Source organism: Mobula birostris, chromosome 8 (assembly GCF_030028105.1).
Source record: "Mobula birostris isolate sMobBir1 chromosome 8, sMobBir1.hap1, whole genome shotgun sequence".
Taxonomy (NCBI): domain Eukaryota; kingdom Metazoa; phylum Chordata; class Chondrichthyes; order Myliobatiformes; family Myliobatidae; genus Mobula; species Mobula birostris.
Window position 1 is genome coordinate 35,202,926 of NC_092377.1, and position 19,099 is coordinate 35,222,024.

At 40.3% G+C, this 19,099-nt stretch overlaps 1 protein-coding gene across 3 annotated transcripts in view; it reads left to right on the plus strand.

Annotated features, from left to right (window-relative positions):
- Positions 1-19,099, plus strand: part of prkcea (protein kinase C, epsilon a) — a 651,762-nt gene that overhangs the window by 351,166 nt on the left and 281,497 nt on the right. For all 3 annotated transcript variants that reach the window (XR_011886793.1, XM_072264998.1, XM_072264999.1), the window contains 2 exons: positions 1,539-1,698; positions 17,439-17,473. Coding sequence is in view for 2 of the 3 variants with exons in the window: in XM_072264998.1 (XP_072121099.1) it covers positions 1,539-1,698; positions 17,439-17,473 (195 nt within the window). In the remaining variant the exon portion in view is untranslated. The remainder of the gene's footprint in view (positions 1-1,538; positions 1,699-17,438; positions 17,474-19,099) is intronic.

Below are 19,099 nucleotides of genomic sequence, written 5' to 3' on the forward strand. Positions count from 1 at the left end.
CAAATGTTACAGTGTTTGTACACACTTGAGAGAAATTAGTATCTGATCATCAGCATTAAACATGAACATATCATCCAATAGGTGTATTTGTCTCGTGTGTTGAATTTTGCTGACATAAAGGGGTCTTAATATGCTGAGATGAAGATACTGGATAACTGATAAGCACATACTGGGTTCTGCACTTTTGCATTTATGAAGTGAACCAAAAAGCTTCAATATGCTAGTCGCAAACATTGTTTCCATACTACTATTTCAATCATGTAACTCTGATAAAAAATCAATTCCTGTAATTTTTTTCCCCATCTGATCATATATTGAATTAAGGGCTATGAGGAAAAGGCAGGTAGGTGGAGATGAGCCCATGTTCAGATCAGCCATGATCTTATTGAATGACGGAGCAGGCTGGACGGGCCGGATGGCCTACTCCTGTTCCTATGTCATATGTACTAATGTTCTTATGACATGTAAATGTATGAGCTGCATTATTTTGTTCTTCGTCTTTGTTGTGATGTTAATTCCATTGATCCTTCCGGAATATTTTGCAGTATGACCTCTTCCATCTTTTAGTGGATGTTCTGAGCAAAATTGGGTAATTGAAATTCTTTGCCAGTATACCTTTAGAATCAATGTTTGCTCAAGTTAGCCTGGTGTTAACTTGCACCCTTTCTTTGTTTGTAGGGGTTGCCTATCCTATAAGCTCTTATCTTGGAATTTGTATGAGGAACATCAGTATCTGAGGAATCATGAGTACATTGCCACAGTGTGGCACTAGAAAAACAATATCTCAATAGGAAGTTTGGATCAGTGAAGAATATTTTAAACAAATATTTGGTTCAGGAACTTCAGTGTGTTTTGTCATAATTGCAAAGGAATTAAGCGTACCCTGAGGTCATGGTCAGATTTGACAATGGTTATGGAATTAGTAAAGGAAAGTGACATTGAGGAGAAATATCTGACACAGTCATATTGTATGAAACAGGATGTGCCAGACTTGAAATGGACTTGCTTCTAATTTATATGTTCAAATATTCCATTAATTTGAAGTGGTTAGGTATCTTACTGGCGGGCACTGATCACAGATGAAAAGCAATGATTCAGCATCTTTGTGGAGCTAACTTGGTGACCATGTAGATTGATGGGGAGGGTAGTGAGGAATAGGAGGGGTATCCATGAACATGCCAGCTCTAGACCACAGTGTTTTATCTATGGCCTCAATAATAAACCATAATATTTTCTCTGGTCCCCATCTGTAACAGCCTCTAGTCAAGCTGGTCAGTATCTGCTGCAATTAAACAATTTCACATTTAGGTTCCTGCCACTGTTATAGCACTCTAAATACATAAATAAGGAGACTAGTCGAACCTTCTGTGGACACGCTAGTCACTAAAAAGTACCCAAGCCAAAATAGTCTGAATATGGCATATATGTCTCAAGCAAGATTATATGAGAAAAATGTTGCATTGTTGTTAAATCTTTCAGTACTTTATTTCTTGATAATTCATGTTTGTATTCATTAAGTATTTCTTTGGTCTCTGCAGCACCAAAGGAGAATGAAGAACGTGTGTTTAGAGAACGAATGCGACCCAGGAAGAGACAAGGAGCTGTACGGCGGAGGGTCCATCAGGTCAATGGACACAAGTTTATGGCCACCTATCTCAGACAGCCAACATATTGTTCACATTGCCGTGACTTTATTTGGTAAGAGAGTTGTTAAAGTGCAAATACCAACTATGTAAATTTACTACATTTCCATAAGTGCAACTTTTTCCATCAGTGATTTGAACTATTTCTTCCCAATACGGTGAACATTCTTTGAGTGTGATTGTTATTTGAATGAAGACAATACATCTGAAAAATACAAAGTAACTTGCCGGGAAATTAAGATACTTGCTCTTGAATTAGACCCCTTCATCCCTATTGTGCAATAATGCATGAAAGATGTTTAATACATAAAGTCAGCAGATTGGGCCAATTTATGTGAGAACCAACAGCAATAACAAAATTGGCCAGATCACTTACCGGACTACAAACCCTTGTGCAAAAAAAAAATTATGACTTTGATTCAAGCAGCCAATGATATTATCCTTTAGTTTGTATCTACGTCTGTCTTTTCAGGCTATAATATCCTAAAGTGTGTTTTTTGGATGTGTGCAATACACCAATTTTATATTCACTCTCAGCTCAACTGTGAGTATATAATACTAGTTTGCAAATTTATTCAAGATTTAAAGGCTGAAATTCACAGCTGGTGTTTTCACTTTTGGATATTCATGGAATGGCACCATCAATTGTCACACCAATGGTAACTTTATTATTAGACAAGCAATAATGATCATTTTCCATGTAGAGTTGGCCAGGAAACACACCCATGTTCATTGAAGGAAACGTAATTCCTGCAGAGTCTTCAGAAGCACCAGATCCCATCAACATCTCTCTGAAGAACAACAATGCTTTCATAATCAAATGCTTTCGAAGTTAAACATGACAGAGTTACCTGACTTCTGTTTCCGTTGAGGTCAAGATCACCCGATTATCAACTTCATTGCTCAGGATCGGTCAAAGCATATCTACGTCAAGTCTCCCAATTTGCTGTGAGTTCTGAATCTGAGAGGGTACTGAAATTGGACATCACAGCAACTGCTTCACTCAAGTTCTGCAGTGAAGTAGAACTACCTGGCCACCTCTGTAAAACAGGGCCCATCTCCACACACCTGTGGCATTCATTAGCATTTCTAAGTTGAGTTAGGTGAACTGCAGAGTACTCTTCCTCTTCTCGGCAGCCTGTCTGTTTGCTCTTGCCACCATAATATGTGTTACTGCTATCTTTTTGGTGAGGAGTACCCCTTCAAGGGCTGACACGCTTGCGCAATTAATTGCAGCAAAGTGCCTGCAAATCCATGAGTTTTTTACCTTTTTAAATAGCTTGGATCCTGCTTTTTCATATAGTAACTTCTGGATGGGAAATGGTTGTTTTTCTTTATATGTTTTTGGTTTACTTCAATTTTTTTTGTAGAAGCAGCTTTGGGATTTGGCACTCTATTGCTTACTTAATGCAGCAAAAATGCCTGAAGTGAAATTTCTAGGCTTCTGTGTACCATATTAAGCATAAAGGATTTTGATTTTGTTCATTGATAAGAGAAATATGCAAAGTTTAATTACATCTTGGCTATAAAACATGTCTGCATATACATAATTTTGTATGTTTTTTAATATAACAACATTTCCAAAGTTAAGCAATCTTTACCAAAGCAAAATATTTATATTCCATACCTAAATTTCCAGTGAATCTGTGCTATTTACAACTAGAAAGCATTATAGCACACAATCCCATACTCAGACTCAAAACTGCTGCTAATGAACTGCCTCTGTTTTTTACCAGTTTGCCAGAAATTATGCTCAGAGTGGTCCATGGAACTAAATGTAATGTGTTATCTTGTGAATGCTCCCCTACATCACTCCTATGTAAAATTGGAATAATGTGCATGAAGTGCTTTAAAATAATCACTTTACCTCAGATTACCAGAATCAGGTTTATTTCTGGAAAAGATGGCGGCACGACAGCAGTGCGCGTGGCCTCTCCGGTGATGGATATCTGTTATCTGTCAAGTAGGGGACCGTGCACAATTCTGATTTGATGGAGACAGACGTGAGAGCACAGCGGAACATCTGGAAAACTTCTGAAATGTCTGCTTTGCTACCACTGCTGCCGTGTGGAAACCGGAATCTCTGGAGCTGAAGGCCTCGAAATCCTCGGCTTTGCATGTTTCAGCGGCCGGGGAGAGGTCGAAGGCACTCGGCAGAGGATGGCGCTCAGGAGGCTGTATTGGAGAGGCTGCTCGGAAGCTCGGAGTTTTCAGACGGATGGACTCAGGGTCAGCTGTGGTCGGCTGCTTCCAAGGTATCGGCAAGTTGACAGTGCCTGGAGGTTTATGGCAGGGAGTTTCTCCCTTTTGCCGCCACTATCGGGGACTCGGGAGTCAATCGACTCGGGGACTTTGAGACTATTTTTTTTACTGTGCCTATGGACTGGTCTTCATCAAATTATGGTATTGCTTTGCACTGCTGTAACTATATGTTATAATTATGTGGCTTTGTCAGTGTTAGTCTTTGGTCTGTCCTGTTTTCTGTGATATCACGCTGTGATATCATTTCTTAATGCATGTATGCATTTCTAAATGACAATAAAAGAGGACTGAGTGTTCTCATAATCTAATTATCATTGTCTCAGACTTAAACAACAAATTTCCTGTCAGATAAGACAGGGATAATAAACATGATTCTGATTCTGAAAAAGCCAAAGCCTGTCAGCTTATCAGAGTAAGTAAGCAGAAAAAAGTTTAATCACAAATCTTATTGTCAGGTGGCCTGGTATACCTCTTTCCAAACATTTTCTCACTGGAGCATCTGGCAGGAAGAGCAGAGAAAGATTTTGGAAGTAAGAAAAGTTGAAAATTTCCCTGGAAGTAAACCTTCAAATCTACTCAAATAGAGTGAATACCACAGAAATAGGATTAGAGGAAGGAACAATCTCGCCAACTGTCTTAGTCCCAGTACTACAAATCAACTGTGCAAAAAGATCTGAGAACTGATAGGGGCAGGATTGTGAACACATGAGCCATTCTGTTTTTCAATATTTGGGTAACATGGAGATCAACACATTTCTCATCCTCCATAGTTAGAAGGTTGAGAATTAAACATTTAAATCTATTAATAGGGAACATAGATGTCAGCATGACTATGACTCCTAACCAAATACTCAAGGATAATTCTAATGCTCCTCCTGATATACATCGTTGACAGACTTTGGTGAATACTTATGAATCCAGTTTAGTAAGGAAGCCAAGTACCAGAAGAGAGATGCTCTAGACAAGAGTATCTATTCTGATAGTTTGTGAGAGATGGTGAGTAGAAGGTCACAGTGCTTACAGCTGCACTCAGTCACTAAGAAGGGTCTCGGCCCAAAACGTTGACTATACTTTTTTCCATAGATGCTGCTTGGCCTGCTGAGTTCCTCCAGCAATTTGTGTGTATTCTATGGCTACATCCACACGACGCCAGATAATTTTGAATACGAAGCCTTTTCTCTTCGTTTTGACCCACTGTCCACACTAAAACGGCATTTTCATCCCCCGAAATCGGAGATTTTCAGGAACGGTCTCCAGAGTGTATAAATCTGAAAACGCCTAATATCCGTTGCAGTGTAGACATGGTAAACGGAGCTTTTTAAAACTGCTGTCATGATGTCCCGCAACAGATGGCGGAAGCACAGCATTTCACTGTTTTATTATTATTATTATTATTATTATTTTATTGTCACCAAACAATTGATACTAGGGCGTACAATCATCACAGCGATATTTGATTCTGCGCTTCGCAGAACCTAACAATTTCAGAACAGACGGCAATGAGACTGAAGCCAGAAGAGTTAGAAATTTACTCACCAAACACTTTGACCCATAGTTTACTGAATAAGTAAGTATACTCACTTTGCCCTGTTTTCTGTCCTTGCTTGTATGAAGGTAAGGACAGAAAACACCCTCCGCCATCTCCAGTTTAAACTTCAAGTGGAATATATTGGAGGATCAAGAACCAAGGTGGTTTACCTATTTATGCAAGTACTTCTCTGACAATAGATGTGTAACAGCCTAATGTAACATTGTATGGAAATACAAGATAACACTGATGCAAACATGTTTTATACGTTTGACAAGGTGCTTTATTAATGCAACAGAGTTAGTCAGTTCTTCAATGTTCGTCGTCAGCCGGGTCATACTGTCCGTGAACTCCCTGATGGTTGCCTCCATACACTCCAGTATTTGTTTTTTTCAGTTTTAAGTTCTCCTGTGCGAGAGCCAAGAGCAATTCCTTTTAAGTTTTTCTACTCCGTAACTGGACAAACGTGCAGCAAGTATACCGTTTTCTCTTCGCTTGTTTTCTGTGTGTCCTGCGCATGCCCAGTAGGAGGAGATTCACCCAAATATCCGTCTAATGTGGACAGAGATATTTTGAAAAACGCTTAGTGTGGACGCCTGTTGTTTTTACTCGAAACCGGCGTTTTCAAAATTATCCGGCGTAGTGTGGACGTAGCCTATGTATTTTAGTTTCAAGCATTCATTTGGACAGAATAAGAATGAGGAACACAAGAGAAGGAGGAGAAAGACTGATTAGGTGCAAAAGCCCTAAGTACTTACTCATGAATTATAAGGGTGATCATAATGACAATGTTTTATGGCAAGTCAGTTGAACCTAATATACTAAAAGTAAAGCACATTATAACTTTATAGCTTTCTTGTTGAATATATCATGAAAATTTAAAGAAATTCCGTATTCTTCATTTAAAGCAGAATTCATAGAAACATATTTGTGGCAATTTTCCTTTTGGAAAAAAGTGGGAAAGGTGGTTGGAAAGGTGATTCATGGAAAGTAGGAGGTGAAGGGTTAAGGGGTCTGAGGGAGAGGATTTGGGAATGAGGAAATTCAAGGGTGGGTAGGGTCTAAGGCAGAGGAGGGGGCCAGTGGGCAAGGGTGTACTTAGTGTTTTGCATCATTCTTCATGCTGGAGGACAGTAGAAGTATGGTGGAGCTTTCAATTGTCAGGCGTCATGAAGAGTGTGAAGTTACCATAACTAGAGAGAAGCTTCTTGGGAAACTGAAAGGTTTGAAGGTAGTTAAGTTACCAGAACCAGATGGTGTACACCTCAGAGTTCTGAAAGAGGCGGCTGAAGAGATTGTGCTAGCATTAGTAATGATCTTTCAAGAATCACTAGATTCTGGAATGGTTCCAGAGCGCTGGAAAATTGCACATGGGATTCCACTCTTCAAGAAGGAGGAGAGGAAACTATAGGCCAGTTAGTCTAACCTAAGTGGTTGGGAAGATGTTGGAGTCAATTGTTAAGGATGAGGTCTCAGGGTATTTGGAGGCACATGATAAAATAGGCCGTCGTCAGCATGGTTTGCTCAGGGGAAAATCTTGCCTGACAAATTCTGTCATGGATAAAGCAGAGGCTGATTGGCAGGAGGCAAAGAGTGGGAATAAAGGGAGCCTTTTCTGGTTGGCTGCCAGTAATTAGTGGTGTTCCACGGGGGTCTATGTTGGGACCTCTTCTTTTTACATTATATGTCAATGATTTGGATGATGAAATTGATGGTTTTGTTGCAAAGTTTGCAGAAGATATGAAGATAGGTGGAAGGGCAGGTAGTTTTGAACAACTAAAGAGCTGTGGAAGGACTTAGACAGATTAGAAGAATGGGCAAAGAAATAGCAGATGTAATACAGTGTCGGGAAGTGTATGGTCATGCACTTTGTTAGAAGAAATGAAAGGGTTGACTGTTTTCTAAATGGAGAGAAAATACAAAAAATTGAGGTGCAAAGGGACTTGGGAGTCCTTGTGCAGGATTCCCTAAATGTTAATTTGCAGGTTAAGTCCATGCAAATACAGTGTTATTATTCATTTCAAGAGAACTAGAATATAAAAGCAAGGATATAATTTTGAAACTTCATAAAACACTGGTGAGGCCTCACTTGGAGTATTGTGAACAGGTTTGGGCCCCTTATCTTAAAAAGGATGTGCTGAAACTGGAGAGGGTTCAAAGGAGGTTCACAAAAAATGATTCCAGGATTGAATAGCTTGTCATGTAAGGAGCATCTGATGGGTCTGGGCCTGTTTTCACTAGAGTTCAGAAGAATGACCGGTGACCTGATTTAAACCTATTGAACGGTGAAAGACCATGATAGAGTGGACGTGGAGAGGATGTTTCCTATGGTGGGGGAGCCTAAGAACAAAGGACACAAACTTAGAATGGGGGGTCCTTTTAGAATGGAGATGAGGAGGAATTTCTTTAGCGAGAGAGTGGTGAATCTATGGAATTCTTTGCCTTAGGCAGCTGTGGAGGCCAAGTCTTTATGTATATTTAAGACAGAAGTTGATAGATACTTGACTGATCAGGGCATGTAGGGATATCGGGAGAAGACAGCAGATTGGAGCTGAGAGGAAAATTGGAACAGCCATGATGAAATGGCAGAGCAGACTCAATGGACCAAATGGCATAATTCTGCTCCTATATCTTATGCTCTTATAGTCTTTCTTTTAGGAAATGTAGAAGACGCTTGACCCAAAAAGCAGGACAGTAATCTACAATTTTTGTAATAAATTGCAAAATAATAAGCCATAAGGGCCTCAAAAGAAGAGAAAACACCACAGGCAAAAAAGTAACTGAAGGATGGGAACAACTGGCTGAGGCTGGCTGGTTCGATGAGGGAACAAGAGCTGTGGCTGCGAGCTGGGTTTAAATAGGGTGCAGATGACAATTTGGAAATGGGTGGCTGGTGGTTTCTGTTGGCTGGGTGGAGACTGGAAAGTGCCTGGCTCTTCATGCCTGATACTTCAGAAATAAAGTTAATGTAACCTCAAAGAAACTAAACTTTTTTCTTCCAAACCAGAAACTTCTTTTATCAGTTACCTATAACCATTAAGGGGCTAGCTGGTGGCGTAGTGGGATCAGCGCTTGGACTGCGGGGCGGAGGTTCCAAGTTCAAACCCAGCTGGCTTCCCTGCACGCTTTCCATCTGTGTGGGGTTAAGAGCTGGTGATCTCTTTGGAAAAAAAAAATACTCACCCGGCAGAGGGCAATGGCAAACCACTGCTGTAACTTGCCTAGTACGCGATTTCCCACTACATCAGAGCGATGCGCGAGGAAGTCGTCCGCTACCCAAAAAAATTCCGGATGCGGCCTTCATTATTATTATAACCATGAAAAGACAGCAGTCATTGTATCTGTAGAAGTTTGAGGAAGCTATTGGTCCTGTATCTTTGTTAGCTCATAAAAACAAGAGAAATCAAAATCTTACCATCTCATGAGAGAATAATTTGTCCTAAATCAAAAAACAATTTAAAACATCCTGATAGAACTTCTCATTGTGAACATCATTTAAGACTGAAATCAGACATACCAGATCAGCTAAACTCAGTAATATGATTATGGATAACCTTTTTAAATGGAAATTAAAAGATCATTAATTTGATACTTTATATATCAGATTGTAATATCTACACATATCCTGCTTTTGGGGAAATTGACTTGTGGAAAACTCAGCTCATGGATGGTTCTTAGGATTGGAACTCTTATGTAACTGAGGAACTGTTTGTATATGCTCCAATGTAGGGATTCAACTCCAAATGTCAACAGTTCCTGTCCTCCCATAGAAGCTGCTTGACCTACTGAGTTACTTCAGAAGATTGTTTGTGGCCCCAGATTCCAGCATCTGCAGTCTTTTTTGTCTCCACTGCCAGCTGACCCAGAGATGAGTATAGGGCCAGGCAGATGGCATCCGCTGTAGACCTGTTTCAGCAGTAGTTGAATTGCAGTGGGTCAGTGTTGCTTGGGAGGCTAGAATTAATGACCTGATTGTCACTGTGCACAAATTCCAAGAAATATGCAGGGGACAGCATCAACCATTACATAAGTTGTCCCCAGGCTTCTGATGGTTTTTGGACTGTGCATAACCCAAACAGTTTACCTCAGAAGTGTGGCCATGATGGAAATTGCCAGCAGGCAGAAGATGCCTTCCAGCCCCACAGCAGTCATAAAGTCCATAACTTTACTCCAAGTGCTCATTTGTATGTATTGACTGTACGTATGTTGGGTGTTTGTAATCTGGGGGGTGAGGGGCTGCCTATACATGGCATTTTTTTACCTTGCAAAAGCATTAGACTTAATTTATTGAGGTGTTGTGAAAAATTTTTCTAAATTTTCTTCACTCAGAAAATAGTCTGCATTTTACATCTGCTGTGACAGTGAAAGAGGCAATCTATCTATCCTCTGTTTTCATAACCTGTCTGCAACCTTTAGTACAGCTGAAAAAACCATTCTACTCCAACACTTCTCTATTGACAATCAGCTATAATCAGGCATAATAACTTTACAAGGCTTCTCTGCACTAAAAGATAGAAGGGGCTGAATGAGTCAGGAACAATACCAAAATGCCAGATAAGTTAGCTTCTAGCCAACTATTGGACATACAGACAAGCTATGGTTAGATTTATCCCAGCTGTGATAACCTTGCTTCTGTTCTTTTGGCAGCTGTTATATTTTACATATTTGCGATGCTATCTCCAGTGACACATTGTTCTAACACCTGGCCTGAACAAAGAAATATATCCTGCAGAATAAATTAAGATACTGCTTTTGTTCCTGCAGGTAATCACCATTATAAAAATACAGTTGCGTGGTACTTCCTTTGAAAGTATGGCTTGGATTGTTTCCTAAGAAGGCATTTTAGCTGTGGTCGCACTACCGTACCTCTTAGCTATTCATTGACTGTCTCTGGCTCTGAAAATTTAATCCTGTCTTGATAAGTCAAACTGTTTTATTACTGAAGATTAGAGTTATCTTTTGCTAATGGAGTCATAATGAAGTTGGCTGAAGGTTTGTATTCCACCCCATTGCTCCTTTTACATTATACTGTTTTTAAATTTGTACATTTAAACTGACGGAAGTAGGCCACAACTGCCCTCTGGAATGGTGCAACAAAACACTCCCTTCAATAACACTGGAAAAAAAGTTTTTTCAAAGGTATTGATTCCTTAGAATTTCTTTTTGATTATGATAGACCACTTGAAACTGAACATAAATATAATTTCAGATAACTTGTATCACGTAGGAATTCGGAGAAACAAGAAATTAACTTCTATTCAATACGACACATTTAATTGCATACCGGTGCTGACATTTTGCAATAGCTCAACTAAACTAAAAATGTTTTGCTGATTTTCGTTTGTAGCTCAGTGTCTGAGGCTTCTCACTTCAGTGTCCAACAATAATCAGCCAGCATTGATGGATTCCAGTTGTCTAATACTGTTTCTCCATGACCGCAATGTCCTGGTGAAGCCTTTCACCATGTCCGTCACTGACAGCACCAGGATTTGCAGGGAAGATGTCTGAATGAGAATGCAGAAAATGAATCGTCAGTGACATGTTGCACTCCTTGGTTTCGTATACTTGAAGCATATTGTCAAGCAGCTGCACATAGTTTGGTGCTCTGTAGCTGACATGTAAACTTTCAGCAACATTCTTGAATGCCTTTGATGTCAATTTCTCCTGTCCTACTAGACTTACTTCGAATTGCCTGTTGTGGATGACCTGTTGGATTTGTGGACCTTAATCTTCGCAACAGTTATTCTGACTTGAATTATGAATTGAAATAACGAATGTAGGCAATATCAAAAAAATGGTGTGTGATAGGGAAATTTCATAATGACTTTCATTATCAGCAGCCTAAGTCCACAGAATTCAGGAAGCCAGATCTTTGTTGTCCAGTGTAATTGATGAAATGAAAGTCTTCCTAATGATATGCAAAACTCTTGAATGAATAGAGACAAACTTTAAGTGCCAGTGGTTTAATTAATTATATGCAGTAACCCGCTTTCCTTTGAATGATGTCATGCTTTAACTAACTCATTAACTTCCTCATTTCAAAACTTTCCTGTGCTACAGATTTCTTTCTTGAGAATTGTGTTGCAAAGATAGCACTATGAGTAGCTGTGAAAAGCAAATACAAATTATCTTTTGATTAATGTAACTGAGACTTAATCATGAAGAAAGCTTTCAAGGATAAGAGCACTATCACATAATATATTTTAACATTCCGATTAAAGGCACACCAAATGCCAGAGTAGAATGCCGCAGGGTTGTTCGACTATTGGTCTTCAATATCCAGTCTTTACTGGTAAGGAAGCTATCAAAACAGATCCAATTTCATCAACTCAGTTGGTTTATTAATAAATCATTGTGCAGCATGCCGAAGACTGCTTCATCGGTACTTGGATGTTTAATAGCACACAAGTCATTGAACTTGACCAAATTGAGGGTGCAGAGCGTGAGAGCACGCAGCCTTTTTCCAAGGAAAAGGGAACCAAAAGTTTAGAGGGCATGAGCTTAAGGTGAGAGGGGAAAGATTTAAAAGGGACCAGAGGAGTAACTTCTTCACATAGAAGGTGGTGCATATATGGAATGAGCTTCCAGACAAAGTAGTTAAAACAGGCACAATAATGACATCTAAAAGACAATTTGCGAATAAAATATTTAGGTAAGATTTCGAGAAATACAGCCGAAACATAGACAAATGGTATTATCTCAGATGGACACCTTGTTTGGCATTGATGTGTTGGTCCAAATGGTCTGTTTCCTTGATTTATAATTCTCTGACTCTAGTTGACGTTACCTTAGGAATAATTTTTTGTGAACTGTGCCACTGCAGATTATTCTGAGAAAAATAGGAAAATGGTTCAGCACAGAAGAGATGGGCCAAAAGGCTTGTTTCTGTGCTATGCTTTGCTATGGCTCTATGATTCCATGACTGTATCTGGGACCAGGTTTGTGGAATTGAAGGGAAAATGTGCCTAGGGATTAGGGAGAGGAACTTAAATTGAAGGACTTTGGAGAGTGGCACAAATGGTGGTGGAGCTTGCAATTGTTCAGAGGCAAAGTCAGAGTTCTGTGCATCTGAGATCACAGGTCAGGCCGAGCCCAGTAAATTGTAGCCTCAAATGCAGTGTGGAGGAAGTGACTGGATTAGGAGACATAAGTCACGGTTATGTAACAGACTGTATAAAATACCCAATCAAGTTATTAGAAACATAGAAAACATACAGCACAATACAGGCCCTTTGGCCCACAAAGCTGTGCCGAACATGTTGCTACCTTAGAACTACCTAGGCTTTACCCATAGCCCTCTATTTTTCTAAGCTCCATGTACCTGTCCAGGAATCTCTTAAAAGACCCTATCGTTCCCACCTCCACCACCGCCGCCGGCAGCCCATTCCAGGCACTCACCACTGTCTGCGTAAAAAACTTGCCCCTGACATCTTCTCTGTACCTACTTCCAAGCACCTTAAAACTATGCCCTCTCGTGCTAGCCATTTCAGCCCTGGGAAGAAGCCTCTGACTATCCACACAATCAATGCCTCTCATTATCTTGTACACCTCTATCAAGTCACCTTTCATCCTCCGTCACTCCAAGGAGAAAAGGCTGAGTTCACTCAACCTATTCTCATAAGGCATGCTCCCCAATCTAGGCAACATCCTTGTTAATCTGCTCTGCACCCTTTCTATGGTTTCCACGTCCTTCCTATAGTGAGGCGACCAGAATTGAGCACAGTACTCCAAATGGGATCTGACCAGGGTCCTATATAGCTGCAACATTACCTCACGTCTCTATAACTCAATCCCACGATTGATGAAGGCCAATGCACCATATGCCTTCTTAACCACAGAGCCAACCTGCGCAGCAGCTTTGAGTGTCCTATGGACTCGAACCCCAAGATCCCTCTGATCCTCCACACTGCCAAGAGTCTTACCATTAAGACTATATACTGCCATCATATTTGACCTACCAAAATTAACTACCTCACACTTATCTGGATTGAACTCCATCTGCCACTTCTCAGCCCAGTTTTGCATCCTATCAGTGTCCCGTTGTAACCTCTGACAGCCCTCCAGACTATCCACAACACCCCTAACCTTTGTGTCATGAGCAAATTTACCTACCCATCCCTCCACTTCCTCATCCAGGTCATTTATAAAAATCACAGAGAGTGGGGGGTCCCAGAATAGATCCCTGAGGCACACCACTGGTCACCAGCTTCCATACAGAATATGACCCGTCTACAACCACTCTTTGCCTTCTGTGGGCAAGCTAGTTCTGGATCAACAAAGCAATGTCCCCTTGGATCCCATGCCTCCTTACGTTCTCAATAAGCCTTGCATGGGGTACCTTATCAAATGCCTCGCTGAAATCCATATACACTACAATCCATATACACTACATTCGAGTGTTGTGTCTAAATCTAGGAGTTTTTATGAAGGGATATAACTTCATGTTGGTTGTTGAGAGGAGTGGAAAAAGACAACATTGTGTAACCTAGATATTTACTCCTTATAACTCTTTAATGGCATTTTGTGTGGTTAATATAACAACATTCCCATATCTAAAGAATGAAGATGTTGGTTTTGAAGAGGATTCAACATAGATAACTGTCTGAGTTTAAGAAGTGAATGCTAGATTTGAACCCTGTGTATTTGAAGACTTTGACACTGATGTTGAGACAATGGGACAGGGAGATAATGTTGACAGCAAGGAAGCAGAGAAAATGAAAAAGATGGGCACATTAAATCTGGCATTTCTGAAGATTATCCTGTCTATTTTTCACTGGAGAATGAGGGGATTATGTAGGCTCAATGTATGCAGTCATTTTCCCAGAGTCAGGGTATCAAGAATTAGAGGGTAAAGGTTTAAAGGTGAGAACAGAGAAATCTAATAGGAAATTGAAAGGTAATTTTTTTCTGAAAAATGCATGTACAATACAACTGTTAATATTCGTCTTCTCCAGGTAGCCATGAAATACAGAAAAACCACTGGATCCATAGAAAGAAAAGACATCACCCTCACCCTTCCCATGTGAAAGGGAAAATGAAGCAAACTTACAAACCCCAAACCCCCTCTCCAACAAAAAACTAAAAGATTGCCCACAGGGAAAATACAGCTGGAATACCAAACACTAACCACCCCCCTCCCCCCCCCCCACAACCCCTCCCTCACACTAAAACCAACAGAGCACCCATTTGGAAAAGGGCAACCAGAACATCAAAAACTGCAAACCTTCAAACCCTCACTCTCAAAAAGAACCTGACTTCTAACCCCCACCCCCTCCCCTGCAAAAAAGAACAGCACCAAACCCCCAACCCCCTCTCCCACACACAAAAGTCAATAGATCACCCAGACAGAAAAAAACAACAGGAACATCAGACTCCAAATCCCCAACCCCTCCCTCACACAAAAAACAATACATCACCCACCCGGAAAACCAATCGGCACCAAGAAAGAAAACAAAGAAGACTGAAGGAGACCTATATAAACTATAGTCCAATAATTTCATAAGTCTCAGAATTTCGACAATATCCCCCTACCAGAACCAAGGAGAGTGGCCGCTCGAACTCAGTCCTTCCAGGAAGAGCATCGGCCACGCAAACTGACCTGCATCCTTCCAAATGTAGCCAACCCAGTTACCAACTGCCAGCAACCCGTGGCCTCGTGGAGAGTGACTGCTGACCTCCTCCTCATTCACCCTGATCCTTCCTCGAGGCTTCGGAATGGAGTCGACCATGGCCCCGGTCTTCTGCTCAAGGCAGCCCATGCTCGCAGTTCTCTCCAGGGGCAGCAAAGTGCCAGAACTCTCAAACAAACTCCGATCTGCACATCACAGGTCCAACAGTCTCCAAACACAATCAGGACAAGAGAACAAGCAGAAGGCATTGAAGAAGTGAAATAATTGAAGACATTGGCCATCTGGAAGATGTTGCCCGAGGAATTGTTGTTCGCTGGCACCATCTTGACCAGAATTTGTTGGTTGTTATTGTGTTGTCTGTTATGGTATTGTCATGTGTTTTATGCTTGGCACCGAATCACGATCAATTCTGGTATGTTTCACGTACTGGCAATAAAGTGATTCTGATTCTGACTGGACTGAAGGACTTACGAGGAAAACATAAGGCAACAGTAGCCCGGTGGTTAGCACAAACACAAAGTGTGCTACGGTAGCATCACAGTCAGTGCAACACTATTACAGCTGCTGGCATCTGAGTTGGGAATCCAGTTCCTGACACTGGCTGGAGGAAGTTTGGGTGTCCTTTCTGTGAGTGTGTAGGTTTCCTCCGGGTGCACAGTCCAAACAAGTACTGATTGGTCAGTTAATTGGTTATTGTAAATTGCTCCATGATTAGTCTAGGGTTAAATAGGTGGATTTGCTGGGTGGAGCAGCTCAGTTGTTCTACGCTATATCTCTTGATAAATAAATAAGCCATTTTCATTTGAGAACGTTTGTATTCTTTTCTTAAATAGGAGGAGAACTGGCAAAGCACTGGAGTCAGAATTCATGGATTCACATGGCTTAGAATTCAATATCTCATCCCACTTCTTGTTGCTTTCAAAGTTTGCCTTTGTTTTTGATGCAGTATACTCAGGGAAAAGTCTATGCCAGCAATAAGACCCTTCAAATGGAAACATTTCAGCAGAAATTTCATGTATTCTGTAACTGGAAAATATGTTTTTCCTTAATATTATTAGAAACTTTATTTCACTAAAATTTAATGTGAGATGTGTATTTTTGTTAGTGTATTGGTGTAATATTACTATATTAATTATTAACTCATAACATTACTATATTTTATAAAGTATAAATTTTATTAGCTGCTACCAAAGTAACATCTGCTGGACTTTTGACACTGAGGTCTATATTCCCAAGTTTTACCCCACTAGTGAGCAGGTGAAACAAACAGCTTTTCTGGGAGGGAAGCTGACACCAATCAAAAGGCACTTTACCAAGTCTGGGAAGAGTTCATTAACAGCCTTGCTGGGTTCTTCAAGGATTCATGATGATAAATTTGCATAGTTAGCTGTGGGGGAGAGACCAGCAAGTTTCTCATATTTCATGTCATCTCTTGTGTATCTATCGCTCTTAATTGAAATGAGATTGTCACTCTCTGTGGAGATCTTTGCGGGCTTGAATTTGCAGCACAGAATGCAAATTATTTGATATTCGTTAGCATATAAAACCTGCAGAGCCAGTTACATCTAAGATCCTGTAATTTTCCAATTAATTCTTTGGAGCTACAATCAAATTGCTTCAATATGTAAACTTGGAGTGCTCAATTCAAAAAGGCCATGGCAACTTTTCTGTATTATTGTTCTCCAATCCAAACAAGCAAATTATTATTATGAATATCAGCTGTTGAAGGCATAAAAATATATAATTTTTTTAAACTATTAAACTACTTACTGCCCATTCTGCTGCTGGCATTTAACACAACAATGAAGGTCCTCCTTCATCATATCGGTAGCATCCTCTTCGTTTTCCCTACTCTCAGTCATGCAAGTGTCGGGTGGAGACTCAGGAATACCATGGTACTCAGATACAGAGAGAACCTTTCTTGCTGTTTCCGTAACAATTTTGTTTTACCGGCCAGGGTTGTTATCTCTGAACTGAACCCCCCAAACCTGGAGGATCGGTGGACCACTATTAGTCTGACCTCTACCCTTTGACCTGTTTGGCATGAGTGACCTTACCAGGAGCCAAAGCATAAAGCCCTGACTTCAGCCAACATAGCTCTTCAAGTTATTGAGGCACACAAGCCCTCAAACCCTACGACAAGGTTGTGGTCCTCTTTGAGGCTTTCAACTGTGTAAAGAGACATAATTTTAATTCACTATTTCAGAGTGATCTCAATCAACTTTGATATAAATCTATAGATCAACATGAGATATGTATAGGAATATGAAATTCTGAAAAAGATTTGTTTGTACACACAAAGAACTGTGTTTTCAAGAATGACCCTGTCATTAACAATGTTCCGATTATCTAACGTGTCATTTTGTTTATTTACAGGGGAGTAATAGGTAAACAAGGATACCAGTGCCAGGGTAAGAGATGGCTCTCAAATTCCTGTGCTATCAAGTACTCAATATTATTTGTGTGTGTGTATATATATTCAATATATGTACTCAATATATATTTCTTGGAGCGACAGAGGATGAGAGGTGACCTGATAGAGGTGTATAAGATAATGAGAGGCATTGATCGTGTGGATATTCCGAGGCTTTTTCCCGGGGCTGAAATGGTTGCCACAAGAGGACACAGGTTTAAGATGCTGGGGAGTAGGTACAGAGGAGATATTGAGGTAAATTTTTTACTCAGAGAGTGGTGAGTGCATGGAATGGGCTGCCGGCAACACTGGTGGAGGCGGATATGATAGGGTCTTTTAAGAGACTTCTAGGTAGGTACATGCAACATGCACAACACGCTGGAGGAACTCAGCAGGTCGGGCAGCATCCGTGGAAAAGATCGGTCGACGTTTCGGGCCGGAACCCTGATGAAGGGTGTTGTGAGTGTTGCTTTGACCCCAGCATCTGCAGATTATTTTGTGTTTAGTTAGGTACATGGAGCTTAGAAAAATAGAGGGATATGGGGAAGTCTAGTAATTTCTAAGGTAGGGACATGTTCAGCACAACTTTGTAGGCCAAAGGGCCTGTATTGTGCTGTAGGTTTTCTATGTTTCTATTATCATTGTTTTCGTTGACTATCCAATGGGATGTGTGCCAAAACAAAAGTGTAGACCAGTGTAGCTAGGTTTCAGGATGGTCAATATTGGATTTGTATTGTGACAGGAAATCATATAGGAAATGTTCTTATTAATATTGGAACAAATTGCTCCGATCTGAAAGTACCGGTAGAAGGAAATATTTACTTTGTCAATTGAACACTGGTTGAAGAGCTGTTATGAATGTGGCCGATGGTCATTTTTGCTTTCAGTCCAGTACCAGGAGAACTATGAAGAATCAACAAAAGGGGTTGAAAGATTTAATCATAAATGTTTCTACTTAACAGCATTATTGAATTCTATATTTCCTGAACCTTCCAGAACTTGCTAATGTAAATATCAGTGAATTGTTTACAGGAGAGTAAATATCACTGCAGGTAGGAAGGGAAGAGAATGAATAATCTCAAATTCTGGTATTTAACAGGTAAAAGGTAGGAAGATGTATCTTGTATCTGAGAAAACCCTTTACTATTTTGGAATGGTGAGTGTAAATGTTGAATAAAAAATAACTAGTTAAAGGAAATTACAGAGAGAGATTGTCATGAATGTGAGAGAGTATCCATATTCTTTCTCATGCTGGGTGAGATTCCTGGAGAATAAATGTAGGCCCACAATTTCTGAACAATTTTGAACCAAGCGTAATGTTATTGTCTTACTCGCTGCCACTGACCCCTCCCCACACCCCCACCCCCGGTGACTGCTCTGACCACCTTTCAGTGTCAGTCTTATCCAACTGTACTACTTAATTAATTTATTTTTTAATATACACTTATTGTAATTTAAAGATTTTTATTATTATGTTTTGCAATGTACTGCTACCACAAAACCTCAAATTTCATGACAAGAACCAGTGATACTAAACCTGATTCTGATTCTGATTCTGTGGCTACTGTCTGACACTATAATGACAGAAGTTGTATTCAGCTCTAGTTATGAACCAGTTAGTGTC